The sequence below is a fragment of the Chroicocephalus ridibundus genome, chromosome 15 (genome assembly GCF_963924245.1).
Source record: "Chroicocephalus ridibundus chromosome 15, bChrRid1.1, whole genome shotgun sequence".
Classification (NCBI taxonomy): Eukaryota; Metazoa; Chordata; class Aves; order Charadriiformes; family Laridae; genus Chroicocephalus; species Chroicocephalus ridibundus.
This window is the reverse complement of record NC_086298.1, coordinates 8,206,391-8,234,015: the sequence shown is the minus strand read 5'-3', so window position 1 is coordinate 8,234,015 and position 27,625 is coordinate 8,206,391. Positions and strand designations below refer to the sequence as shown.

At 52.4% G+C, this 27,625-nt stretch overlaps 2 protein-coding genes across 6 annotated transcripts in view; one reads left to right on the top strand and one right to left on the bottom strand.

The window, feature by feature from the left end:
* The window catches only part of NR6A1 (nuclear receptor subfamily 6 group A member 1), an 89,446-nt gene extending 71,540 nt beyond the window's left edge, over positions 1-17,906 (bottom strand). For 3 of the 5 annotated variants that reach the window (XM_063353044.1, XM_063353045.1, XM_063353047.1), the window contains exons 1-2: positions 17,731-17,906; positions 7,489-7,530 (exon numbers count right to left, since the gene is read on the bottom strand). In XM_063353044.1, the coding sequence (XP_063209114.1) occupies positions 7,489-7,530; positions 17,731-17,797 (109 nt within the window). In that variant the 5' untranslated portion in view covers positions 17,798-17,906. The remainder of the gene's footprint in view (positions 1-7,488; positions 7,531-17,730) is intronic. The other 2 variants (XM_063353046.1, XM_063353048.1) reach the window with 1 other exon arrangement.
* Positions 17,907-18,816: 910 nt separating this feature from the next.
* On the top strand, positions 18,817-27,137 carry OLFML2A (olfactomedin like 2A). The gene is made up of 8 exons (XM_063353289.1): positions 18,817-18,933; positions 23,336-23,599; positions 23,835-23,942; positions 24,058-24,243; positions 24,467-24,728; positions 24,858-25,091; positions 25,255-25,440; positions 25,685-27,137. Exons 1-8 carry the CDS (start codon positions 18,868-18,870, stop codon positions 26,284-26,286), a joined length of 1,908 nt encoding a protein of 635 aa, XP_063209359.1. The 5' UTR covers positions 18,817-18,867; the 3' UTR covers positions 26,287-27,137.
* The last annotated feature ends 488 nt before the right edge of the window (positions 27,138-27,625 follow it).

The window sequence follows — 27,625 nt, the reverse complement described above, 5'->3', positions numbered from 1 at the left end:
CATTTAAATTGAATATGTGTATCTTTGATCACTTGAGGAAGCCTCTTTGAGAAGCAGTTAATTTTTAACAATGTTGTCCTTTTCTCTTTTAAGATATTTCTCTCTCATACGCGTTATCTGCAGATCTACTTTTCTGAGCAGTCATATTGGTAGTCTGTAACTTGTGATGGTTTGAGAATATCAATTCAGAACAATTTCCAGCACAAAGAAACTTTGAATATCAGCTTTAATCTGTATACAGTACCAACTTGTAAGTGGAGCATTGCTGTGGGATGAAAGGACAATCTCCCATCTGTGTTCAGTGCACCTTCAAAAGATTCCCAATAGGAAGAGACCCCCTTCCAAAGGTATGCAAAATGCTGGCATTTGATCTGAAGCAGCATTAGAAACAAGTGCCTTTAAATACATACACTCCAAAAGCTTTATTTTCTAACAGCCGAAAGAAGAAACAGAACTACCTTCCTGTGTTTTGCCAGTGAAAAACCCCAAAGTCAGAGCATGGCCTGAACCAAATGCCAGATGCCCTCTGCCTGTTGGGACAGGTCCAGCTTCCCGGGACCCAAACCAGGAAAGGCCCATCTTCCAGTAACAGGGGCAGTTTTAACCTAAGGTTAGGTAAAACAAAGTTACATTCTTTGGAGCTCAATCTCTGTCTCAGAAAGCCACAATCACTCCTAGCACATCACCACAAATGCCCAAGTCAAACAAATCAGTCTCTACCTCTGTCATTTTGATGCTAGTAGAGACCACATAATTATATGTTTTATAATTCCCTTTTAGCTTTAAGGCCCAATAAATGCATACTACAAGTTTACATTCCTAACCACAGAACACAGTCCCAGAAGCATAACTTCATCCCACAGCCGGGGTTTGCTGTCAGTCCAAATCCCGCGTTTCACATTCTTACAATTCCCGTTTATTCGGCAGCAGGCAGTTCCCTGAAGATAACTGTTTACACTGGAAAGTGCAAAGTTCTGCTCTCATTAGGCAAACCAAACAAACGTAAACATTTCAGCAGACCATTTTTATAGAATGTGAAGAGCAGACAGAGCACCGCACTTAGGTGCTGTCCTGCACCTCGCCAGCCCTTTGCTTCGCAGCCTCCGTGTTGCTGTGCAAAGTTGGCAGCTTTCATGTGCTAAACACCCATCCAGTCAAAAACAGTGACACACACCATGGCAAATTTATTCAAGAAATGCCCTGGGTTATTCCTGTCCAATCCTCCACTGAATTATCACGACGCTTCCTAGAACATCTAAACATTAATTTATAATCTCACTTGGATCTTCCTTGCAGTTCTTGCACCAATGTTCGGAAAGCTGCCTACGACTGCAGCATTTTTGACAGTCTCACTCTGCAGTACATTTTAAAGGTCTCTAGTCTGCTTATGGAAAAAAAATTGGATTTTTCATCTTCCGATTTTTCACCTTATTACTATAATCTCCCTACTGTGGGAGCTGCTAACCCTCTGAAAGAGCTAGAAGGTCAGAAACCGTGCAGATTTTTATAAGTAAAAACGATTCTTCATATGCAGTATGGCAATATCAGATACCTGGAAAGAGTTTTGTATTTTTCCCTGCTTAAAGCTAAGTATGTTTTCACATACAGCCAAAATAACCCAAAAAGTAGAGCATTAAAGTTGCTTTTATTCCTCTGAGAGTGGTAAGACTTAGCCTGTGTGTAAATCTCAGTATTGAGCACAACTCAGCTTTCAGAAAGGTTGAAGTAAGAGATTAGCAGATGGCCGTTTAAAGGTTACCTGCTGCTCTCTGGCAGAAAGAGGTCAGCTGCCTGAGAGCCACCAGATGGCCAGGGGCAGGCGAGGAGGGCCAGCAGCAGCACGTACCACTTGAGAAGCCACCGTGCCAGTAACAGTTGCTTCGGGTAGTAAGCTACACCTGCAAACATCTGGAATAGTTTATCAGGTATCATTCAAAAAGCAACCAAATAACACACATGCCTTCTGCAAAGAAATTTCTGAGTGGTAAGCGTTTAGAGAAAGCCACTGCAAATCTTTCAAGTCCCGTAATTTTAGATTGTTCACTATACTGCCATGTTAAAAGTCATGAACAGAAGTGTAACAGTATTTCCTAGCTATACTTGAAAAGGATAATTTCAGTTCACGCTTGAAAAATATATATTTTAATTACTATTTCTAATATGTTCAGCAAGGCTAACACCACGGTCACAGCTCTCCGGTTGTTCAAGTCTGAAGTTACTACAGTTGCCTCAATGTCCTGTCAAGTGCCGCTGTAAACCCAGCGACCGGCCGAGACCCGCAGCCCAGCGCAGAACTCAGCAGGGCTACAGCGTCAGAAGAGTAGGAACACCCCAACACCTCTGTTCTTGTGCTGCCGGCAGAGGAGTATTTATGACCTATTCATTGCAGAAATCATGATTTTAAAATAAAGTATATAAAAGTGCAAGTACTTATCCTACAACTTGCCTTGAATGGGTGGATTTTAAGATTTCTCTCATCCATGTAAATTAATATAAAAAAATTCAAACAGCTTTTTATGAAACAAGGCAATGCTGGTTTTGTTCTTATCCATAACCCCTCACCCTCCCCTCCAGCCCTTTGTTATCTTCATAATTATATGCAACACATTAAGCTCCTAAAAACAATTCAGCTAAGAGAGCAGAGATATGGATTAATGCCCAGCTAAGATTTTGGAAACTGGTTTGCTCTAAAAGATGAAAAGGACAAAAGTCTGCTCAGCTATGAAGAACAGCTGCTGCCAATACAACTATTTACCCTCTGACCTCTCCTCTGCCCAGAAAGTGAACAGTGCCAATTGTTTTCTTGTATTATATACTGTTTACAAGCCCTGAGTGGCATGAAAGGAATTAATAATTTAGCTCACGGAGCTGATGACCCTTATTGGGGTACCCCTGTTTGCTGAGCAGAAATCAGAGCAAAAAGCTCCCTTGAAGCCACAGGGTTTCTTTAAGAGGTTTTCACTTTACAGCCTAATTGGCCACCATAACATAAATCAATTATTTCTCCTGTTTTAAGCAACAATGCTACCTATTCTCAGCCACTCGATTCCTAACTTCCCTTGTATGAAGCCAGGCCTTGTTCTTTGACTTTTACAACTGTATAGTAAACACGATGGCAAGGACAGCTTGGAGAACTTTGCAGGACTAGGAACGTTTGGGGACACTAGCAAAAAGAGGTTATGCTATCCTGAACTTCTCTTGACCTTTGACTGCCCTTGTCCCTGTTTATGCTAATCCAAGGGGTATATGGGCTACTCCTAGAAATGAACTTAGCCTGAACCTGGGACATAGCGTTGGCCTTTGAAAGTACCGGTGCGTGAGTTTTGGTACCCCCTCCCCAAAGGTTGTCATCTTACGTACAGTAGGAGTGCAGTAGGTAAAACACGGTGCCTTGAACAAATGCGGATACTCGCATTGGAATAAGCGGAACATGGCTGAGTGAGCGAGTTGCATCTTCTCCCACTGCTTCTGACCAGCTGCCAGCCTGCTGAGGATCAATCACTCACGTGGATCCATTTGGTAAAGACACAGTGGTGCAAGCGAGGTTGCAAACAGAAGGACATTTGCATAGTAAAATCTCAGTAGGTTTGGTAACATTTTAGTAAAGACTTCCTAAAATACGAACGCTAAAAATAGGAGTTCTGACATTGAAAAAATACAGATACTGTAACATATGATTATAGGCTTCTCCCTCCAAAAGCTGAAACTGAGGCATCAGAACTTCTAGGTAGGAGGTGGCAACACCATCCCTAAGACCTTTCAGTATAATTATACTTCTATGATCATTGAATAATTCAGGTTGGGAGTCATCTCTAGAGCTCATCTAGTTGAGCCTGGCACTGGAAGCAGACCTAGTTTCGAGGCTGGATCAGCTTGGTCAGGGTCTGTTCACTCAAGCTTTGAAAGTCTCCAAGGATGGAGACTCCATGGCCGCTCTGGACCCCTGTTCCAGTGCTGCATCACTTCCACTAAGGTTTTATGCACACACACCCCCCAAATGTCCAGTAGGATTTTCCTTTGTTGCAACTCATGATCATTGTATTGGCCTTTGGCCATGCACCTTTGAAGAGCCTGGCTCCATTTTTTCCTATAGCCACATTTAAAGAAGGGGAAGCCTGTCGGTTAATCCCCACTTAGCCTCCTCTTCTCCAAGCTAAACAAATGCAGTTCCCTCAGCCAGTCCACATTTGTCATGCCTTCCACCCCCAAACCTCTAAGCAGCCCTCCAGTGGGCTCGCTTTAGTTCAGCCTGTCTTCTGCTGGGAGAGTTGCACAGAGCATTCCAGATGTGACTCTGCCGTGTCCCCAACACCCCCTCCACCTGCCGGCTGTGCACCAGCCAGCATGCCATGAGCCGTCATCACCACAAGCACACAACACTGACTCACAGTCGGGAGGTTCACCAGGACCCCAGCTCCTTTCTGCAGAGCTGCTGCCCAGCCCGTACCACTGCATGGGGTTATTACATTCTAGATGCAGGGCTTGACATTTGTCTCTGTTTAACTTTGAAGTTTCAATCAGCCCTTTCCTCCAGGTTATTGAGGTCCTTCTGAATAGCAGCTGTGCCCTCCAAAGTATCAATCTGGTGTCATCTGCAAGTCTGATGAGTGTACTGCATCCCATCATCCAGATGGTTGATGAAATTGCTAAATAGTATTGGCCCCAATATTGACTCCCAAGGACAACCTCTGAATAACTGGCCACCGGTTAGTCTTTGAACTCTTGACTGCTACCCTCTGAACCAGAAAGCATGGTTAGTTTTTCCACCCACATTTGCCTTGTAGCCCAGTTGGGCTACAAGGACGATATGGGAGACTGCATCAAAAGCCTTGCTTAAGGCTAATGACAAAATTGCTCTCTCCTTGTTCAGGGATCCAGTCACTTCATCACAGAAGGAATGAGGTTGGTCAGGCAGAATCTCCCCTTGGTAAACCCATGGTGAATGTTCCCAGTCACTTTCCTGTCCCCTTCGAGTGCCTGGAAACATCTTTCAGGAAGATTTGCTCCATGCTCCTCCCAGGGCCTGAGATGAGGCTGGCCAGCCCACAGTTCCCCAGATCGGCTCTATTCAGCAGAGCTGAGTTAAAGGTGATTCATTATCCCTTATCAGCTAAATTTTACTATCCAGAGACATTCCTCCCCTTTCCCCTACATCGGGTAGGGCTTCTTGTCTCACCTCAGTACTGAAAACACACGCTGTTTGGAAAGAGGAGTGGGAAATAAGGTCACCTCATGATAAAGATTTTGAATTGTTTTCATTAACATGGAAAACAATCACAGCTCCTGCTTACCAACATAACTGAAAGGAAACGGTCACAGCAGTTTAATGTTCCACACACTTACAGAGCTATACCTGCACTGTATTCCTCAATAAACACTATACAGACATTGTTATTTCAAATGCCTGTTTACATTCCAGTAAAATTCTGTTGGCATGGTATCTGATTTATTGATGCCATCAAAAGTCATAGGATTCCTGAAATGCCTCCTGAGACAGAAAAATCGAAGTAGAAAGGAGATGTGTGTTGCTGTGGTATCAGCTTTACCACATATGTTATGGACTAGATTTTTCAGAAGCCCTGGAAATCCTGGGTTTTCTGAAAAAGAGCGCAGGATGGTGCAGACGAAGTGCCCTGAGCCACCACATGGGAAGAGCAAGGTTCGTTAGGGCGGCTCGCAGCCAACTGCGGCAGCCAACTCATTCCTCCAAAGGGGAGTCATAGAAATTTTGCATCTCATTTTAGACTTTTAGGCTACAGAAAGTGAAAACTCCATACATAGGCAAGAAGCAAAGCTTTTTAGAAAAAACAATTATGCTGAAGAAAGCCTCCAGGCATGTCCTAAACAGAAAGTGATATTCAGTCACTTCGCACAAGCCATGAGAAGAGCTCCATGAAGCGCGCTGAGTATTCATTCAACGGGGACTGAAACTACAATAATCGAGCCTAAAAACATGCCTTACCAAAACATCTAGTTTCTTTGCCTGTGAATTGAGATAGGTATTAATCGTTCGCCACAGATCAATACTGAAATGTTTTACAGTCCTTGGGTGACATTCCCTTTCACTTTCAAAGCCTTTCATTCATACTCAAAATTACATGTTCTGAAACTAAACAATTCCCGAGAAGCTGGGCTTTTAAGCACAAGGCAGCTCCTTGGTACAGCAGTGCGCGTTCACATTCAATTATCACAGGCAAATGAGGATTTCAGAAGAAGTATTTCCCTTATTCACAAGGCTCATCTGTTTTTAGAAGGCACTCTGTCCTGACTTGAGGACAAAAAAGCCTACAAAATGAAGTCATAAGCAATAATAAAAATTATATTCAGTTGAAATTCTGTTTTTAATTTGAATTCATAGCTTCAGTTTGCAGTTTCTTTATATTGGGTATATCTTCTCTTTAGGAATCTCTTACTACCCAAGATATTCTCTCTGCAGCTGTAACTCAACAGTGTAATTGCTCTCCATCTTTTTGATAAAGCTGAAGAAGCCAAGACTATCAGGCTGCCTCCATCTTTTGGGCCAATTCCCAATATTTTAAGAGATCAGCATCAGGATTTTATGCAGCAGGACAATATCAGCGTTCCAATGCAGCACTGTCAGTACTAGATAGGCAATAAACATAAAAGACCTACTTTCAATTTCCAAAGGACTATGTTAGTGCTTTTTGCTACTGCCTTTGGCAGCTGGCACTTACTCAAATACCTCTGTCTGCTCCACAGCCAGCACTTCCCAGCACACAACACCCTATTCCACACACGCGCTGGCTTTGTCCCTAGACAGGCAATTTTGCATCATCTGTGCCCAGAGTACGTTTTGGTGGTATAGACTATTGCCTGCCCGGCAGCCCAGACTACTCCAATTTTGAAAGATCAATTGCATAATCATTCTGTAAATCTGTGGAAATTCTTTATTTACTTTTTGATCACTGATAAAGCATTGTCCAACACAAGGCATACTGCTACAGCCAAATCCACATACCGAGTCCACTAGAATGATGTATTTCAAAAATCAGAATTAACTGGTATTATACAAGAGTAGAGATGCCACTGGTATTTTTTAAGAGTTGACATCAACCCAGATTAACACTCATCTATTGATAAATAATAGCACATTATAACATCCAGAATATGCCAGAAATCATGTTGCAAATTAGCCAGTGTTCCCAGAGGTGAGTGGTTCCAGATGCCAGCCAGTGCATCAGGCTAGAAACACTACTGTCAACGGACCTTTTTGTCACAAAGCAGGTAACATGCCCTTTTAATTCAACAGCTAGTGCATGAACGGCACTGACAAACTGGGATCCTGGAGAAGCACAGATATATACTGAGTCTGAAAACAGCTTCTTTCCCTAACCTCAAGGTTAATGAATTTAACAGCATTTATCTTCAAATTTTAATTAGTGGAGATAATATTACAGCTTCTAACGCTAATGGACTTCAGCTGCACGCTGCACTAGCCTGGAAAGGAGAAGACTGACTAGTACTTACTAGTGGATGCATCATGCTCTGTGGGAGGATCTCGACACAATCCTAAAATGTGAAAAATAGGTGTAAGCGCTACACATTGAAACAAGTTTCCTCATTGTTACCACACATACACAGAATGACTGAATCATCCAAATCAACCGCTAATGTATATTCAACATTGAACAGCATTATAGGGAAAAAGCTTTACGCCTGCCTAGGTGCAGTCCATTCCTATAACGCTCAACAAAGAGATGAGACGGTTGGGTTGCAGAAAGTATGCTCACTATCATATAAAAGCTACTCTTGGCATTCCGTATTTAATGCTACAAGTCTTATGTCTCAGCACATGGAAGTGACAGGTTTTAGAAATATGATATATTCTGTACTGTATAAATCAATCACCAGAGCTGTAGCTCTCACTGCACATCACATGAGAGGACCAAATCAATGAATGAGCTCAACGTTTAATTTGTCAGCATGGGTATAGCTGTGGTTGTTGCTCTTTCATTTTTGCAAGGTCTTAATTTCCTACAGGCCACCTGAAAGTGTTTTGTGGCTCATGCTGCAGTAAGTGACATGTCCTTCAGGGGCAGAGGGATCATCCCGGAGCCCCCGTGCCTGTGGGATGCCCAGGGACCGGGCACTCTGCTCTGGACCAGATCTGAGACAACACCGCACACCACAGCTCACCTGAGCTCCGCACGGTGGGACCAGCGGACACCCTATGCTCGTCCTGGGAAACAGCTACAAAAATGGCTGGCACATGGCAGCTTTACAGCCACCTGGAGCAGAGCGTAGCCACAGCTTGCCATGACTGCAATGCCTGCTGTGGAATATGAGAGTTATGTCCTGTTAAAAGTGTTTTTCTTCCTGTATTGATTCAAGCAGCTCCCTCAGTGATCTACAGCCTTCCAGTCTCATTGACCACTTCCTTTCAGCCCTGCCAACACCAGGACTTGGGGTTTTGTTGGAGTGAAAAGCTCACATTAAGCATTTGGCCTCCCAGGGACAGGGATTACATACAGGCAAGAACCAAGGGAAATTTGATTCTCTCCCCACCTACCTCTCTGCCTACTGCCTACCATGTTTGCAAACCCTATTAGCTCCGGCTGTTCCCAATTCCAGAAACACTTCCCTTTCTCTTTGGGGCTTATTCCAGCCACATCTGCCTACTGCTATAATCTCATTTTGCAGGATGCCATGTCTCTTATTAGCTTTTAATTGTGGAAACACATCTAAGCATCTTAAAAGCACATCAGAAACTGTTTTGACGGCTGTAAAATACTCTTCTGAAGAGAAGCATCACTCAATATTTGGATATTTGCCTCCACTTTTACTAGGAAGTTACCTTAAATACAGGAAAAATACCCGCATTTTTAAACAAAGCTCCCATTCTCAAAGGGAAAATTGTTTGAGTGAATTTAATATACACAGTTGCTCTGAAGAACAACCTGAAGTTTTAATTCTAGTTTAATCTAACTTTATAAAAATACATGACTTCATATTTTACTGGTTTCCATAAAAAAAGCAGTGTACAATTTTGCTTTTTTTTAATTTCAGGTTTTAAGACATACGATTAGGAGTTTTATAATTCTAAAATGATTGTTACATACATTGCTAAGGGAAATCTATTTATATTCTTCCTTCTGAAGCTGAGTAATCTACTACTAGGTAAGCAAACACAAATGTTTAAAGACCAGCATTTTATAGCTTTTTTTCAAAACCAGGGTAAACATTCAGCAGTGATGATTTACCATGCAACTTTTTTATGCAGCAGCAAATACGCAGCTTAAAGGAATTAGCTCCTTGGCTCACATCTCCAGCTGCCAGTACAGCGGAAGATAATTCAGTGTATCAGTATCTCCCCATCTATACATGCACACAACTTGTTCACCATCCACTTCAGGCAAGGAAGACCTTGCTCATGAGCAGACTGCCCCTGCTGTCCCTCCCCACCAGCCTGCACTGTCCCTCCAGCCGTCCTCTGGTCCCCCCACCGCCCAGAGCCCCGTGGGGCCAGCACAGCCCCCCAACAGCGAGCCCGAGCCCACAGGGGCGCAAAGCTGGAGCGTACACACTCCATTGGTGAGCCACTTCACAACAAATCATCCCTGGAGCCAAGGAGCTGCTGCCTGTGCTCTCCGCTAAACGCCTCGATGCACTACAGCACAAAACGAGCACTACAGAAAGTCAGTATTTCAATGGGCAACAAATTAAATTACAAGGAGTCAGGCAACATTTCATTTGAGGGGCAATTCAGGCTGATGCTAGTCTTATGCGTGGGTGAGGAAAGAGATTCAGTACTTCATTGAATCTGCTGGGGATCCACGTGAGCCCTTCCAGCTACCTGACCCGTAGCACGCTCGTCTGCACGCTTCTCAGCGCAGGGACAGGGCACTTCAGCTGATTACAGCCACAACAAATATTAACATGCTTTTAAAGTTTTAGCTTAATTTTTAATCCCTGCGATAAGACCCATCAAGGGCTTGTATTCCTGCAGCTCTGCAGGTGGACGCCGTAGCATCCCTACAGCACAGCCATCCTTAGGAAGGTGTTACTCATCAATCCCCTTAGACTGCTCCCTCTCAGCAAGGCCATGGTGCCGATGGGACATGACCCATGGGTCTGTCCTTGAGGCTTCAGACCAGTCAGCCACAGCAGGACAAGACACAGGCACAGCAATTCACTGCTATACATACATCCTCAAGAATTTATAGTCATATTTTTGTTTCTTGACAGTATTCCCAGCTTTAAACAAGGAACAGAACAAGTCACTGCAGACAACTGGCACCGTTTCTGTTCAGACATCTCCACTGAATTAATAAAGAAGTATTAAAAATAAATCCATGAAACAAAGCGGCAGATAAGCGCCCAGCAGCTCTGACAGCTCCCAGCAGTGACCTGCCCCTCCTGGCCCATTCCACTCCGCTGGCGCTGGCACAGCGAGGAGGACAGAGGCTCCTGCTGCCAGGTCTGGAGGGCAGAGTCCACCACAGCCCTCATCTGCTCTGGTATCAGTTCTCTGGCACTGTCTCAGCAATACTTGACATCTTCATACTTACAAACCAGAGACTCTTGAGTTCTCACCTCCTATGTTAATTAGAAATTCATCACTCTAAACATCAGCTTGTGAACACCCTGACCTGGGCATCCCTGCTGTTCCTCCCTGCCAGGTTCCACAGATGGCTGGGTTCTGCTTGGCCAGCGGTGTGGGGTAAGGCTTGTCATTTGAGCCCCCCACCCCAACCACAAACCCTGGCCAGGATTGAAAACATCTTACTCAACCGAAGAGAAAGTAATTCCAGTGTGATCTGATCCTTAGCAGACTGAGTAAGACGAGAACAGCTCGAGCACTGCCCGGCACTGGAGAGGGCCAAGCTGCAGAAGGCAAACCTGGGTGCACCTACAGCAGGAGCTTCCAGCACATGAGTCTGCTCCGCTCCAGGACTTCACCTAAATTTGGTTCATGCAAACCCTCCTTTTTTAAGGTATGGATACTTAAGTGGATACAAACTTCCTAGATATAGGGAAAAGGTATATACATGATGGCTTCCCCTTTAGCAGTTTATCATTTTATGACCTGCAGGGTATTATCCTCCTTGCTGACAAATAGGACAACTTTTATAAGAAAAAGTTTCAAGATTCCTAATAATCAAGGCTCTACCCAAACAGCGAGAAATAGGATGCACTGGAACAGTAACTGTTGTTCCAAAGGGGTTTTGCAGCAGACGGCTGTATGCCAGGAAAATGCACTTCACGTTTGACACAAGTCACTGAAGTCCTGACTCGTCTTTTCCACGAAGTCAGCACCGAGGCAGCCGGCCCTGCCCCAGCCCCATGGCAGTGCCTGTTGAAGGTGGCTGCCTGTGGACAAAGCCATGCAGGGGATCCCACTGGGCCATCCCCGGGCACCAGGACCCCACAGAGCCCCTGTCCCCTCCAGCCGTGCCCCAGGAGCTGCCTGGCTCTCCCAGCCAGAGGCAAAGCCCCATGATGGAGGGGGTGCAAAAAGGGATCTCAACACAGAGCCTTCTGGCCTCCCACCACGAGGGAAAACTGCCACTTTCTGAGTTTATTTGTAAAGGAGTAGAGTGCTAGACTTTTTAAAGTTACAATGTTTGTTTCAAGTTTCTGTAGCTATTGAAATAGAAAAGGAGAACAGGCATAGCCCTTCAACCACACAGCCAAGTCTGTGGCAGCCCCCCAGTAACCACGCACTCAAGCGCAAGCAGCACCAGATCCACCAGTGTGGCTACCACTGGCCCTGACATGGCTGCCCAGCACAGCAGCACTGAGCCACAGCTCCTTGGGGCCATCCGCTCAATGCCGCTTACTTCCCACAAGGCACACAAGAAATGTTTTCCTGATGGAGGAATTCTAGTGATCTACTTGCCAATTATTTTTCCATAAATATTATGGCATTTCTTATGTAACAGCTATTGCAGAGGTTTCCATAGAAAGAACAAGGTTATAAACAACTCGTTCCAATTTATAGCACCTTAATAGAAAAATAAGAATTAAAATAACCCATATCCACTTGCTACAATGAAATACCCTACAGATATTGACAACTACTGTTCAGTCATTATTGGGCAACCTACGTATTTTTTTTTTTAATTAAACTAAAACATAGAAAAAAGAGGACAAGCATCCAGAGGTGCATTTCTTCCCCAATATCAGTTTGCAATAAAGGCTGTTTCAAACTTAAGTTGTTTCATGAAGAAAGTGCAAAATTTTAAACTGCTTTTAAAATTTTAAGCGTGCTGCTGTACTCGCCACCTACAGAACACGGAGGTCTGGGAACAGAAGGAAAAACCTTCACCTATCATATACAGAAAGGTAAAGAAAAAAAATCTCAATGCAAAACACAGCTCAACTTCAGCACTAGAAACAGAGTCTTTAGTTCAAGCTTAGATGGCGTATACAACATTAAACCTTTTTCTTCAGCAATTGTCTTTTACAAAAGACAAAGTCCTTTATACCAAGGGTGTAAGTTACTACTTGTGAATAAGCACAAACACAACACTTTTACTCTGTCAACATGAAGGGACATTTTTGGTAGGGCCAGCAATCCCTGTTTCCCACATTGTGTGATTGATTACGCCCTGCCCCTTAGAAGAGTTGATTGGTTTCCTGGTGCCAGGAAAATGATTGATGAATATTTCAAGGCATGGGCCTCTCTTCCTGCTGGGTGTCCTTTTCACATGTCTCCAATGGGCCTGCGGATTTTTTTCAAGACTAGGAAGTGTCATTTTTATGGATATCATCCTGTGATAGGGACAGTTCACTGAGCAGAGGCACTATGTAAATCAAAGCAAAATACTAAAGGTCAGCTCAAGTGTTAAGGTGACAGACCCATACAGCACGTATCAGGTAAGCAGGAAAATACAAGTGGGCAAGGAAAAGCTTCACCAAGCCAAAAAGCAAAGCGGGAGGCACTAACTACACCGTTAGCTCACTGCTGCAAATTGGTAGGAGCAAGCTATTACACTACCTCAACAAACGGGGGATACTCCCACAAATAAGGGATAGTCATACTCCAAGATGACTAAAGCCAAATTCTTTTAGTACCCAAAGCACTCAGTCAACAAGGGCTAAACAAAGTGACACCAGCCGCTGCTGAACTGACACACAGACCTAACTCTGGAAAAAGCCTACCTTAAATCAAGCCCTGAGCTTACGTTCCACTGCAAAATAAGCTGAGCTGTTACCCACCTTAAACCAAAGCCCCAGTAACCAAGAATGCCAAACTGCATTAGGATATTTGCAGGTAAGAACAATCACTGCTTGTGATCCACAGGAAGGGCATTTCCTTACAGCTACTGATAGAACAGGCACAGGATGCAGTCTCCTGGCAAAATCATACATAAGACATCAAAGTTACAATATACTTCAGAGTAATTTTTTTTTTTTAAGTATTGCCAAACAACATAAAAAAGCCGTTACAGCTGTGAGTGAATGAAGAGATTTTTGGAGGACAAGTTGCTGTTTGGCAGAACTTTCAGAGACCAGAAGTTCTTTTCAAGTTTTTTTTACTACAACTGCGACAGCCATCATTTAATCACTTGGCTTCAGAATCTGAGGGCTCCAAAACAACTCCTGCAGATAAACCCTGTGCTTCTCAGCAGTGCCAGAGTCAGCATCAGATATGTAGAATAAACCCTGACGTTTATAGGAGCACTGCACTGATTTACCATTTCAGAAAGAGTGTACCCGCTACCTGGCTCGTCAGCAGTACAGAGAATGCACCGCACTGACCTGAGCACAACACGCACCCTTAGAAACACATACCACCACTGCAATCCCTGCCTCCTGCTGGAATAGCTGATGGGGTTTTACATGGCAAGAGAGTTTTGAGATTCAGTCCCAAGGGCTTCACAATTCCGGATTACATTTCCATTAAAAATATTTAATGTTTCCATAAAGTTTCAGCTGAGAGGTATTTCCCGACAAGGCCATCGCAGCAGTTTCTAGTCACCCTGGCATTAATGCCTTAGGGAAATCTCTATCATTTTTTTCTGGATATATATCCACAAAGGGAAAAAGAGCTTTAAAATAATAATAATAAAAAAAAAATCAATCCTTCACACTGACCAGACATTTCTCTAAGTTTAAATTTCACCACCTATATAAGCCTATAACTGTGAAGATTGGGCAATGGAAGGTAGACACGTAACTTGTGCTCTCTGAAGGACACGGGGTCCACCCTTTGTACATGAAACCTCCTTATCGAAGGGCTGGAGTAGAATTAAGATACTCCAGACATAAACTGCTTTCAAGATAAGTTATTGGCAATCTCAAGATAAGTTATTGGCAATCATTTACCAATAAAGAACTTCACTGAAGCTAGCCTATCAGTGGTGTATTTCCTCTTTCTAACAAAATGTGTACAGAATCATTTTTATCAGCACAAAATCTGGGAGTCTTCTAATTGGGTAATTAGAACTGCAATAATTAAGACTAAAACTAAACCTGGAAGGGTCCTCTTGTCCCCCAACTTCCCTCTCAATTCAGTCTGCAAAGTGATAACCACTCCGGCTTAAAGCTAAGAAAAGGAAAGGATCAAAAGGCTAGTTTAATACAGCTGGAGGGAAAGAATGCATTTCAGCTCACCAGCAACCAGCTGATGAAACCCTGGGCCAATTCTTTATGTAAATGACTTAATTAGAATTACCAGATTACACTGCTGAAGGCCTTATTTAAATAGGCAGTTTATCAACAGGATAAACTGTGCTCTCTTTCTCAGAGAATGCTAGTGTAAATGCATTTGTTCAAAGCTACCACCCATCTAAGAGTTGAACAGTAATTTAATAAACCACTTGCACATTCCCCCCACCAAAAAAAAAAGATATCACAAATGACTTTCCAGAGACAGGGCAGAAAGATGACTATTGCTTCCCAACAATCAAGAAAGAGTCTCCTATAAGGAAAAATCCCCTCATTTTCTATAATATGTTATCTTTATACTGTTTTATAGCAAAGCAGGGAAAAAAATCCTGTTGTTTCAGTGTCACATCACACACTGCGTCTGCTGAACATACATTGCTAGTCCTGTTTTTAGTACAAAAAGGCATGCATAAACCCATTTTCCTGATTAATGATCTACAGAAGCCATCAATACCAAATTCCAACTTTACACCAAGAGGTATTTTTCCATCTTACTATCAAATCATAACAAAGGAATTAAGTTCTTCCTACATTACAAGTCTTTTATTTCCCAACATAGGCGCAAGCTCAGAACTCTATTATTTATTATTGTCTATTATTATTTACAAAAGCGAAAGCCAGCCACATTCAACAGGCCAATACTGAGTCAAAATAACACTGTTTATTCAGATGTTTGACTTTAGCAGCATTACCATTTAGCAACTCAATTTGTTTTTCTTCCTAAATCTTCAAAGAAATGCTTATAGCAAGCAAACTAAGACCTAACTATATCAATGAAATAGTCTTTGTTAAGCAAAGGTTTATCTCATCAGATGCAAAGCAATCAACCATAAAGAACCACTAAAAATGTCACTGTGTGCCAGTAAAGTTTGAGAGCGCTGTGGAAAAGGGAAGGGACACAAGCAGTGGCATTTTTCTTTGAAAACCTTACATTCTCCATGCTCTTACAACCTTCCTCTTCTCTCTGGTACGAAATTCATCCAGATTAGCGATCTGCCTATCTGAAACTCCTATAATTTTAAGGGAACACAAAACTCAAGTAGTTTCCTGATACTTAAATCTGTCTTCCAAGACCACATCCACACAAGTTCCAAAGTACCTTAATTCTAGATAACCCGCTTTACCATTTTACTTACACCATTGTAATTATTTTATGCTTTAAAAGCCATCATGTTTCATTCACAAAGGAAAAACATGCCAACTGAAGCTATAGGCAAACTGGTCTTAAATAGGACCCCATTGAAAAATAATTGCTAGTGGTGCAGGAAAAATGAATGCCCTAATTAAATGATTTTTTTTTAAATAATTCGCTTTACTCATTGCCATTGATTGGCTCAATGACAAAGTATGTTTCTTAAACGGAAGGGGAAGTACTCAAGTTGGTAAGGGAAAACCATCATCTTATATTCTAAGAATGTCAAATGTCCCCTCAAATAATGAGGCTGTAATTCACCATAACTGCTGAAATGAAATCGCATAGCTGCATTTCAAAGTTACTCTGAGGCTTCTTTCGCTGAAGACGCCAATAAACTTGTGTCAGTTTACTCAGGGTTAACACAGAAGCCACGTGCAGAGCTTAAGTTCATTAATGATTTTAACATAGCCACCAAGAATATAATCCTACTTTTATAGATGTATCTAACTATCTATAGCTATCTCCTGTGTATCTATATACATGCCGTACAATTTTAACTGTTTCCATAAAGAGAGAAGGTGCTGTACCATCAAGTGTGCTATGAATCTTCCTTAAAACCAGGAAATGTTAAGACTCTTCCTTTTTCATTACCATTTGCAGATATTTTATAAGCCAACAAAGTAAGAAGCCAATCTTTTCTGCTCCTCCCCTGGCTGTTGTAGGCTTTAGAAAGACCGAAGGTCAAGCAGTGTCTCAACACCATGCCAGTATTTCACATTTTTTAAGGCAAAGTAGTAAAAGGTTGTTACATCACCCATTCAAAAGACTAACTGCAGCCACAGGTACAATATCTACCACATGAAAGAGCTGTGCAAGACACACAAATAATTCTTAAAACTAAGATGATGAATCAAAAGAGATTCACCCCAAATGCCACATTTCTGTGGGAAAAATAGTAAATGCAGACAAAGTATTAATATTGTTGCATTATTAAGGACACCAAAGGAACAGACGCTGCCCAAACGAAGTCAGAAAGTTAAGAAATTATTAAAGATGAAAAGTATCTTTCATTCAACCGGACATCTAATTAAGAGACAATAATAAAGTGTTTCCAGCAGCCTCACAAAGGGACACAATTCGAAATTACATTTCCGGGTGATTTCAGAAATACCCATTTCTGTAACTGCCAGCACCGTGGATGTTTCGGTGGGGCTCGTACCCAGCAAGCGCCAGGGATGCTGCTGATAAGAAGCCTCTTTTGTCCGAGCCAACCCTTTGTAGAACAGGGTACCTTCAGATGGTAAAATGCAATTGTAAACCATAAAAATTGGCAGGGACATTCAAGTGCAGATGCGGAATCTGCATATGGAAGTGTAAAAGGTCCCAAATGGTGCCCATAAACCCACCGGCAGCCGCGGATCAAACCCACGCTCGGATCAAACGAGCGCCCGGTGCCGGCGGGGAGCGGGAGGGTGGCACCGGGCCGCACCGAGGGGGGAAACAGGGGGGAAGTGGGGGGGGGCTGCCCCGCAGCGGCTTCCAGAACTCAAAATACACAGGATTTAGACGGAAAAAGAGATACTTTTTTTTTTTTTTTTACGGACAGAGCAGGGAACGCCTGGATTTCGGAAGGACGCGCGTTAGGAGCGGAGAACCGCCCCCCCCGCCCTCCGCGGCGCGGCCGGTCCCGCCGGGACCCTGACAGTGCGGGGAGGGGGGGGGTACGGCTCTCCGCGGGCAGCACGCGCTGCCCGCCGCGGCCCTTTGTTGTGCCCCGCGGCCGCGGAAAGTTGCGCCCCCGCAGCCCCGCACCGGGCGGAGCGGCGGCAGAGCCGCCGGTACCGCGTTCCGGCCCGGCAAGGCCCACACCACGCAGCCCCCCCCCCCAACACACACACACACACACACCGGCCCTGAGGGGCGGCCGGGCCGACCCCCCTCCCCGCCGCGCTTTCGCTCACCGTTGCGGGGCGGTCCCTTAGAGGCGGTGCGGGTCTCCGGGAGCTCCGCGGGCGGCTCCAGCTCCATGGCGGCGCCGGGGCCGGTGAGGTCTCAAGGGCCCCGGCGGCCGCGCTGCCCCATGGCCCCTCACTGGAGCTGCTGACAGCCGGAGCCGCCGCCGCGCTCGGGCCGAGCCGAGCCGCCCTCCCGCGGGGCACGACGGGAAGCGTAGTCCTCCGGCCACGCCCACACGCCGGCCACTCCCCCTCCGGCGCGGCCACGCCCCCCCGGCCGGTGCCTGCCGGTCCCGCGGGCACCGGGACCGGTGCCCGCGGGACCGGCAGGCACCGGCCGGGGGGGCGTGGCCGCGCCCCGTTCCCCTCGGTGCACCGGAACCGGCGGGGCGCTAGGGGGCACCCTTCGCCCGAGCCCGGAGCGCTGGCACCGGTACCGGGCAGCCCCGGGGAGAGGGAAACCGGGCAGCTCCGGGAAGGGAGAGGATGGGTCCGCCCAGGGCACCGATGTCGATAGAGGAGGGGGTCGGGCACACCGGGAAAGGGGCACCGGGCAGGCCGGGAAGGGCGAAACCGGGAAGTCACAGGGTGGGAGAAACGGGGCACCGGTCTCGATAGAGCAGGGGATCGGACAGACCGGGAAAGGGGCACCGGGGAGACCGGGGAGAGAGGGGTGCAGCACCGGCACCGGGCAGCCCCGAGGAGGGGGAAACCGGGCAGCTCCGGGGAGGGTGGGCCCGCCCGGGGCACCGGTCTCGATAGAAGAGGGGGTCGGGCACACCGGGAAAGGGGCACCGGGCAGGCCAAGGAGGGAGAAACCAGGCACCGGTATCGATAGAACAGGGGATCGGGCAGACCGGGAAAGGGGGAACCAGGAATGCGGGAAAGGGGCACCGGGCAGCTCGGGGAGGGAGCGGTGCAGCCCCGGCACCGGGCAGCCCCCTCCGGGCCAAGCAGCCATCCCCGGTGCAGGGAAAGCCCGGACGGCCCCGGGGCGGGATGGCGGCGCCGATTGTGGGGCCGGTGCCGCCGGCGGGCCGGGCCGGGGCGGGGCGGGCCGGGGGGGCGGGCGGCTCCTCCCCGCCGCCGGGCCGGGCCGGGCGGAGCGGGCGCTCGGTGCGGGCGCTCGGCGCCGCTCTCGCCATGCGGGCGCTGCTGCTCCCGGCGCTGCTGCTCCCGGCGCTGGCCGCCGCGCGCGGCGCCGCCACGGTAAGCACCGGCCGCACCGGGAGTGGGATCGGGGTCGGGGGTGCGCACGGGAGCGGGCGGGGGCAGCCCCCTCGCTCCCCGCGGGGTCGGTGCCGTCGGGGCGGGCGGTGCCGGTCCGGAGGGCCCGGCGGCGGCAGCGGTGGCCGCTGTGACCGGGAGGGCTCCGGGGGGGTCCGAAGGCGGGGGCGCGGCCCGGCGGTGGCTCCCCCCCACTTCCCCCCACCGCCTCCAGCCGCACCGACCCGGGCAGCGAGGGGAGCGGGCGGGGGTGCCCGAGAACCCCGGCACCCCCGCGGGCAGAGCCCGGCCCCGGGCCGGCACCGGCACTGCCACCTGCGCCAGGGACCGAGGAGCGTGTCCCTGGGCCGGGGCTCCGGCTCCGGCGGGCGGAGGCGGTGTTTGCCTGCAGGGGCAGGTTCTGGGGCGGCGATGGCTGGGCCCCCCCGGAATCCCCCGGCTCCGGGGCGGGGGATGTTCCCCGGGAAGGGCCGGTGCGGTTTGGGGGCTGCGGGGGTTCGGCGGAGGGAATGCTCTGGGCTGCGGGCGGGCTTGGGGGATGGAAGGTGCCCAAAGCCCGGCGCTGCCCTGATGAGCTCTGCAATTAGCGCCTCCGTGCCAGAGAGAACAGCCCGGACAAGATTTCCCCCGCCGAGATGAGCAGAGCGTGGGAGCGGGACGCGACAGCGTCGGGGAACCGGGCTCGCGTTGGGCAACCGGGCTCTCACGTGGATCCAGGAGCCCTCGGTTCCTCGGCTGCCCTCCCGCGGGGGCCGTGTCCACAGCCGGGGCACCGGGAGCCAGCCCAGAGGGATGATGGTGGGAGCAGCCCCCAGGGAGGAAGGGCGCTGATGCCAGGATCACCAAAGCGTTAAAAAGCCAAGATTTTCCGAATCATTTAGTGGAACAAGATGAAAACACAGCTGTTGTTGGCTTGGGAGAGGTGTTGGGGGGAGCCCCGCGCTGGGGGTCCCAGCAGGGTTTCAGGGGTGATGGTGTCTGAAGGACCCTGGGATGCGCAGCCCACGGAGCCACGTGGGGCTGTCATCACCTCCCTCCCTCCTCGCAGGTGCTGCCCCCCGTTCTTGAAGGTATTTTCTCAGTTCTTGCCATTTGGATGAGATCCCATCAGTGGGCATTCGTGTGCCTTACAAGCATTTCGCATGGTCGTGTCCCCGTGACCGACACGGGACACCCCAGCAGTGCCAGCACCCGGGGCCTGGCTGCCATCAGCCACGGCCAGCTCTGCCAGCCCCGCTCTGCCTCGGCTCCCCGTGCTGCGGAATGTGTTCAATGCGTTGTGCCAAGCCAGGGAAGAGGAGGAAGAGGAGGGCGACATGGTTTCCCTCCTGTGACGGCGACATGCCTTCCAGCAGTGTGCGAGAGGCGTGCAGCACAGCAGCACGCTTATCAACACAGCGTGTTTTCCTCCCAGACAAGTCCTCTGGCAGCAATCAAAGGACAGCTTAAAAGCTGGCCAAGGTTCATTGTCAAAGGTCCCGTTTTCTCCAAATAATGGCACAAACTCCATGTGCACATGGACGCTCTTGCAAGAGGTCCCAGAAACCAGGCAGTGCTGGGAAAATCATCCAGCTCTTAAAACTGGGAGTGAGGAAACCCCCAGCAAAGTGCAGGGATGCTCCCGCACGCCAGCCGTGGGTGCGCAGCCCTGCTGCGCAGCTGGGACTCGGGTCCGGAGAAGGGGCAGCACCCGCCTGTCTGCATCCTGGGTTGGGGTCTGCAGCAAGCGGGGGGATTCAGGGAAAGAACCACCCGGGTACCCCGCGGGGCTGCAGCAGCCCCCATGAAGGTTTCTTAGGGAGCTGTCAGATTACCACCCTGAGCAGCCAGTGCAGTGTGCTGGCCTTCAGCAGGGGCTGCCTCGTGCCCGCAACGTCCCAACCCACCCGCAGGCTGTTGGGGAGTGGGTCCTGTGTGCCCCAGGGGGTGCAGGCTGTTCCGGTGGGGTTGGGACACAGCGGGATGATGGATGCCCGGGCGATGCACCGAGGCGGGGTGACCCTTGCGGAATGGACTGTGCGGGGGCCTTTTTTTTAAGACTTCCTTGTTTACAGCCTTTTCTGTATAAATAGAACATACGGTTCCTGTTTAAGGAAGCCGTTTAAAAGGCAGAGCGAGGTTTAATGTTACTACCCCGCGTGAAGGCAGGCGGCTGCCCCGGCTGTGTCGCAGCGAGGTGCACGCAGCGCCCAGGAAGGGGCAGTCGGTCTCCCCCAGTCCCCAGCGCCCGCTCGCACCTTGACCTGAGGTGAGCGGACTTTTCTGTTGCTGCGCGGACGCGAGACAAAAGGGGCTGCTGGCCCCCGGGCCGCTGACTGCCCGTCCTGCTGGCTGCCCGCCACGCTGCAGCCTGCCCCGGCTGGGGACCAACGGCTGGGACACGAGAGAGAATGGCTTGAACCGGGAGGTCTCCGGGGAAGAGTTTGCCCCTTCGTGCTGCGGGGGAGGCTCCGTTTGCTGGGCCCCGCCGTGCGTTGCGCAGTGTAAACAGCTGCTGGTGGGGCTGCTCCGGGTGCATTCGCTGCGCACGGCTCCCGCCCGCTCGCGCTCCACCTCAGCGGGACACGCGGGGCCTCCGCGCCAGCCGTGCCTCCCGCTGCGGCGCTGCCAAGGGCGGTGGGAGGGAACGCACAGCCCGCGGCCGCCTGCTCCCACGGGAACCAGCTTCCAGCGCAGGCAGTTGCAGCCCTTCCCTGCGGAAGGTGCCGATGGCGGGCGGGATCGCGGCGTGTCCCCGTGCTTCAGGCTGTGCCGCGGTGGTGGTAGTTTCAGCGGTGGTTGGTGCTTGGGGTGTTGGTGGGAATGGGGGACCCTGGCTGGGAACTCAAGTGGGGCTCCTGTGGGACACACCAGGACCTCATGCAGGGCTCCTACAAGGATGCGTGTCCACTCTGGGACCCCATTCAGTGCCGTGCACACGGAGGGACAGAGCTGGTGGCAGGGACAGCAGCCCAAGTCTGGGGTCCAGGAGCAACCCGGGTGCATGCGGAGGGGCCGGCAGCTCGCCGCCAGGCTGTGAATTGTCCTGCCTGTTTGCACAAGCGCCGGCATTGCCGTGGGGAGGTCAGGGGGGCCAGGGAGGTGCGAGAGCCTGGAGAGGTGGTGTTTGGGGAAAGGGTCCCGCTCCCTGCTCTGCTGCTCCCTGCCGAGAGCCTGATGAGATGCTGTTGGATTTACAGCCCTCTGGGCTGCCTGGCGTTTTCCTGCCAGCCAGCGGGACCTTCGTTTCCCTTTGAAAGAGAAGGCTTTTTTGAAATGCAAAATGCAGGAGGTTTTGCTGCATCTTTAGGAAGGGAAGCCCCTGGCCCGGGCTGTGGGGAGCTGGGGGTCCCTGCATGGAAAGCCACTTCCCCAGGTGCCGCTAGCACATTGGCTCGGCTGGGCACGGGCAGAATGGCGTCGGCATGGCCATGGGTGCTCCCTGCAGGCACGACATCAGCCCTGTGTGCCTCTGCCCTTTCCCACGCCGCGCTGTGCTCCAGGGAGGGTGGGAGAGCCGGAGCTACACTCATTTCCCAGCTCTGCCACCGTTCTGTTTCCCAGAGTGAGTCAGAGTCCCTATGGGCAGAGCCCTCTCCCTCCGGGGTCACTGCGCTGCCTCTCCCCTTTCTCCCACCCTCCCGCGTGCTCAGAGCAGACGCGTCCCTGCGCACAGGCAGCCAGCGCAGCCTGGCCGTGCTCCCCGCCAGCCCAGATGTCCCCCAGAGATGCACAGCCGGTGGCAAGGGTGAGAGGGACACGGCTCCCCATCCCGCCGGGCTGCCTGAGCTGCAGCCTTGTTCCCGAGCACAGCGGGGTTGGGGGGAGAACGGTTCCTTATCTGCAGAAACCAGCCGAAAAGCACCCTGGGCTCCATAGCGTGAGTCAGGGCCATGTGTGGAAACAAGGGAGTCCTTGAGTGTGTGCCTGGGGCCATTGCGGGAGTCTGGAGGGGCCGAGCTCACCCCGAGGTGGCTGCGTGTCACCATGAACAACGGACCCTGTGTGGGCTCCGAGCTGCGAGCGTGGGGGGACAGGGGCGCTTCTGGGGCTCCTCGCCACCGTCCCTGCTCACTCGGGTCTGGCTGGAGGCTGGGAAACAGCTACAGAAATGGGACCAAAGTACCTGGGGAACAAAATGCTCTGGTGGCCACGGGGGTGAGCAGCTGCCTGAGTTTCGTCACCGTCACCCAGCTGCAGAATGGTGGGACAGGGTGCTCCGGGACAGACCATGCCCCACGCTCGTCAGGGCATGGCCGGGAGCCCCAGGGGTGATGGGAGACCTCTGGGCATGCAGCAGATAGGGAGCCGACTGTGATGGCTTGCTGGGGTCGGCAGGGCCCTGTGGGACACGCGGGCAGGTCACCAGGCTCACTGGCCGCCCCACTGCTGCGTGTCCCCGCAGGCGCTGGGCGAGGCGGACCAGGTCCGGATGACCTCAGAGGGCTCCGACTGCCGCTGCAAGTGCATCCTGCGTCCGCTCAGCAAGGACGCCTGCAGCCGCGTCAGGAACGGCAGCATGCGGGTGGAGGACTTCTACACGGTGGAGACGGTGAGCTCGGGGTCTGACTGCAAGTGCTCCTGCACCGCGCCCCCCTCCTCGCTCAACCCCTGCGAGAACGAGTGGAAGATGGAGAAGCTGAAGAAGCAGGCGCCCGAGCTCTTCAAGGTATCTGCAGACGTGGTGGGACTGTGGGCTGGGGGGCCCAAGACCCCCTCCTCACATGCAGGAGCCCACGCTCCCTGGCCCTGCCCCCAGGGCAACAGAGCAGTGCGGTTCCTGCGCTCTGTCCGTGAGCGGGGATGGGGACATGTGGGGGTGTCCGCAGTGGCTGCGCAGCCCTGCCCCATGCCCTGTGCCCTGTGCCCCAGCCCCGTGCCCCAGCCCCGCTCTCCCTCTGCAGCTGCAGTCCATGGTGGACCTGCTGGAGGGAACGCTCTACAGCATGGACCTGATGAAGGTGCACTCCTACATCAGCAAGGTGGTGGCCCAGATGAACACACTGGAGGAGGTGAGTGAGCTCTGGCAGGCACTGTCCCTGCAGTGTGCCCTGTCTGGCTGCTCGGGATCGTCTGGGGATGCCGTGGGCTCCCTGAGTGGGGCTCCACACCTCTCCTCTCCTCCAGACCATCAAGACCAACCTGAGCAGGGAGAACGACTTCATGAAGGAGAGCGTCCTGCACCTCACCGACCAGATGAGACGCTACGAGAACTACTCCGACATCATGATCAGCATCAAGAAGGAGATCTCCAACCTGGGCTACCAGCTGCTGCAGAAGGACGCTGCCGCTGTCCCCGAGAGCAAGGCACAGGTACCCCCGGGGACACAGCCCCTCGCAGGCATGGCTGGTGCTGCTGGGCTTCTCCTGCCATGGGGCAGAGCCGAGCTCCCCCGGGCTTGCGGCGGGTGCTGTCAGCTCCCACGCGTGCATCGGGGTGCACCGCACCGGCAGCTGAGGGCTGGTGCCTGTGCCCGCTGTCCGTCACGGCGTCGGGAGGGGAGGAGAAGGGATCTGACCGGGCTGTGCCCCCCAGGACACGGCGGGTGGCCGAGAGAAGGAGGCGGGACGGTACCCCAGCACCCGCAAGGCACTGGGGGACAGGGCAGCCCCCCGGGCGCCCAAGGAGAAGCAGCTGAAGCTCGAGAAGCCCAAAAAGGATAACACGAAGGCCAGGGGGAGTGCGCAGCCTACACCCAAGCCCAAGCCACCGTCACACCAGCAAACCGTGGTCCGGGGCATCACTTACTACAAGGCCGGGCAGGCGGGGGCGGCGGAGGGAGCAGCCGGCAGCCGCGGTGAGTCCCCAGCACGGGGCAGGGGTGCGCGGGGCTGGGGGCACCCTCCTGCCATGGTGCTGCTCGGCAGGACGGAGGGCCAGGGGCTGCTCCCGCCAACACACCGACCCCCGTCTCGTCCCCCTGCAGAGAGCCCTGCGAGGGGGGCAGCTGCACTGGAGCGGCAGGAGGAGAGGGGCCCCCCGCCCCCCCCAGCTGAGGGTACCCCGGCCCAAGCCATCAGGCGGGCAGAGACCACTGTGCCCAGCACCACGGCTGCGCCCAGCACCGCCCTCATCCCCCGCACCACCACCCGCAGCCTCCCCCCAACTGTCCTCGGGCAGGGGGCTGACGGCACCGGGGACCCTGACACGCCAAACAGAGGTGGGTGAGCGCGGGGGCTGGGAGGGGGCACCCACCCCAGTGGTCCTGGTGCCCATGGCCAGGCTGGGCCAGCAATAGCCCTGCCATGGCAAAGGGCTTTCCGGACCCCGTGGAGGCAGGCTGCCTGGGGCAGGGGTAAGCCTTCCTCCTCCTCGGTACCCAGTGAAAGAGGTGGAGTGCGAAGGCACCATCGAGTCGGTGGAACCCCCCACGGAGCACCACAGCTACGGGCGCAACGAGGGGGCCTGGATGAAGGACCCGGCGGCCAAGGATGACCGCATCTATGTCACCAACTACTATTACGGGAACAGCCTGGTGGAGTTCAGGAGCCTCGACAACTTCAAGCAGGGTGAGGGCTGGCGGCTGAGCAGGTGCAGGGGCCCCGGCTCCTCCTGGGTGGGTGCCCAGCACCGGGCAACACCGTCTATGCTGGGTCCTGGGGTGGTGGGCAGCTGATGGGGACCTGCGCCGGGGAGCACCCATGGGACAGTGAGGGGGACACAGGTCCCCTGCCACTGCTGGCTCGCTCGGGCCATCATGCGTGGGACCCCAGTGCTGCAGGGGGTCCCAACACTTCTCCTGCCCCCTCGCAGGCCGCTGGAGCAATCTCTACAAGCTGCCCTACAACTGGATTGGCACCGGGCATGTGGTGTACAGAGGGGCCTTTTACTACAACCGTGCCTTCACCAAGAACATCATCAAGTATGACCTGAAGGAGCGGTACGTGGCGGGCTGGGCGCTGCTCCATGATGTGGTGTACGAGGACACGACGCCCTGGAAGTGGAAGGGCCACTCAGACATTGACTTTGCCGTGGACGAGAGTGGGCTCTGGGTCATCTACCCCTCCGTGGACTACGACTACTCGCAGCAGGAGGTGATCGTCCTGAGCCGCCTTGACCCCGGGGACCTCTCTGTGCGCAGGGAGACCACCTGGAAGACGGGTCTGAAGCGCAACGCCTACGGGAACTGCTTCATCATCTGCGGCATCCTCTACGCTGTGGACACCTACAGCCAGAAGGAAGGGCAGATCTCCTACGCCTTCGACACGCACACGGACACGGAGGCAGAGCTCCGGCTGCCCTTCCTCAACCAGTATGCCTTCACCACGCAGGTCGACTACAACCCCAAGGAGAAGGTGCTCTACGCCTGGGACAACGGCCATCAGATGACGTACGGGCTCCGCTTCGTGGTCTGAGCGCCTGGACGGCTCCCAGCTGCACCCCTGTGCCCACCCTCCGCCGTGCCCGGCCGGGGCTCCCCGTCGGCAGCCTGGCCCCAGCCGCCCCGCTGGGGCAGGGCTGCGGCGACCGCCCGGTTTCCACCCACAGCCCTCCCCACCCGCCGTGCCCCAGGCACCCGCACCGCGCCTGCTGCCTCGCCGGGCAGGGGTGCAGGTAAGCACAGCCCCCAGCACACACCCCCATGACAACGTGGCCTCTGGAGCTGTGGGGCTGCCCCACAGCCGGCAGCTCGGCCGGCATTGCCTTCCCGGGGACGTGGTAGAGGAGCCTGGCCCCACGCCCCTGTGGCACCAGGAGGCAGTCGGCTCTGCGCCGCCGGCAACACGGCAGCACCCGCCCCGCGCCACCGCACTGAGCACTCCCCACACTGCACCCAGCCCGAGCACCGCTCCCCACACACCCCCCATGACCACGCGTGTACTGCGACCGCCGGCTGCCAGCGGTACAAGGGCCTTGATGGCCTGTTGCCGGCTGCTGGGGGCCGTGCCCTCCCTGGGCCGGGCAGGGCCCCCTCGCTGCGGGGCAGGAGGAGCAGCTGCCGATTGCTATTTTAGGAGATGTGATTAAGATGCCTTTGCTTTTGCCGCTCATTAGCTTATTATTTAAATGCATTCACCGGAGCCGCGCAGGGTCCCCTCTCCCGGCAGCGGGTGCAGAGCAGCCTGCCCGCCGTGCCGGGGTGCCCTGCCTGCACCCTTGCCTGTGCCCAGCGCCGGGCAGGGGGAGCACGCATGGCCGGGGAGCCCACAGCCCTCCTGCTCTCCGCCTAGGGCAGGGCGAGGGGCCGGGGGCGCTTGGCTTGGTTTTGGTCATTTTAGACGTGAACAGTATTAAAAAAATAACCGATGTGAAAGCAGGCTGTGTGCGCTGTCGTTTCTCCCACAGCTGGCGGGGAAGGAACCGCCAGGCGGGTGCTCGCTGTCCCTGTCCCATGGCCAGACGTGCCCAGAGGTTCTGGCACACACGGCTGCTGCTCATGGCACATCTGACTGGCCCAGGGAGGGCACCCCACATCCCCCCGGCAGTGCCATGGCTGTGCCCGTGGGCCCTGGGCTGGGCAGCGCAGAGACAGGCGCGTCCCGAGCGCAGCCCTGGAGGAACAGACCCTGCTGGGTCCTGGGGCAAAGGGGACTTGGCGTTCCTGGGTGTGAGCCGCAGCCCCAGCAGCAGGAGCTGGGAGCTGAGCCCTGTTGCCGGGGAGAGGAGAGCAGCTGAGCGTGGGCACGGCGGGAGCAGCTGCCCTGGCTCTGCTGCAAAATTTGGCAAGCGTGGAGCTGCTGGGGGACCCCGAGG

What these genes read in the sequence shown, in the direction of transcription:
- OLFML2A (XM_063353289.1), top strand. Translation starts at nt 18,868, where the DNA reads ATGCGGGCGCTGCTGCTCCCGGCGCTGCTGCTCCCGGCGCTGGCCGCC. An exon ending in CCGCGCGCGGCGCCGCCACG is followed by an intron (nt 18,934 to 23,335) that starts GTAAGCACCGGC and finishes GTGTCCCCGCAG; the next exon opens with GCGCTGGGCGAGGCGGACCA. An exon ending in CCTCGACAACTTCAAGCAGG is followed by an intron (nt 25,441 to 25,684) that starts GTGAGGGCTGGC and finishes GCCCCCTCGCAG; the next exon opens with GCCGCTGGAGCAATCTCTAC.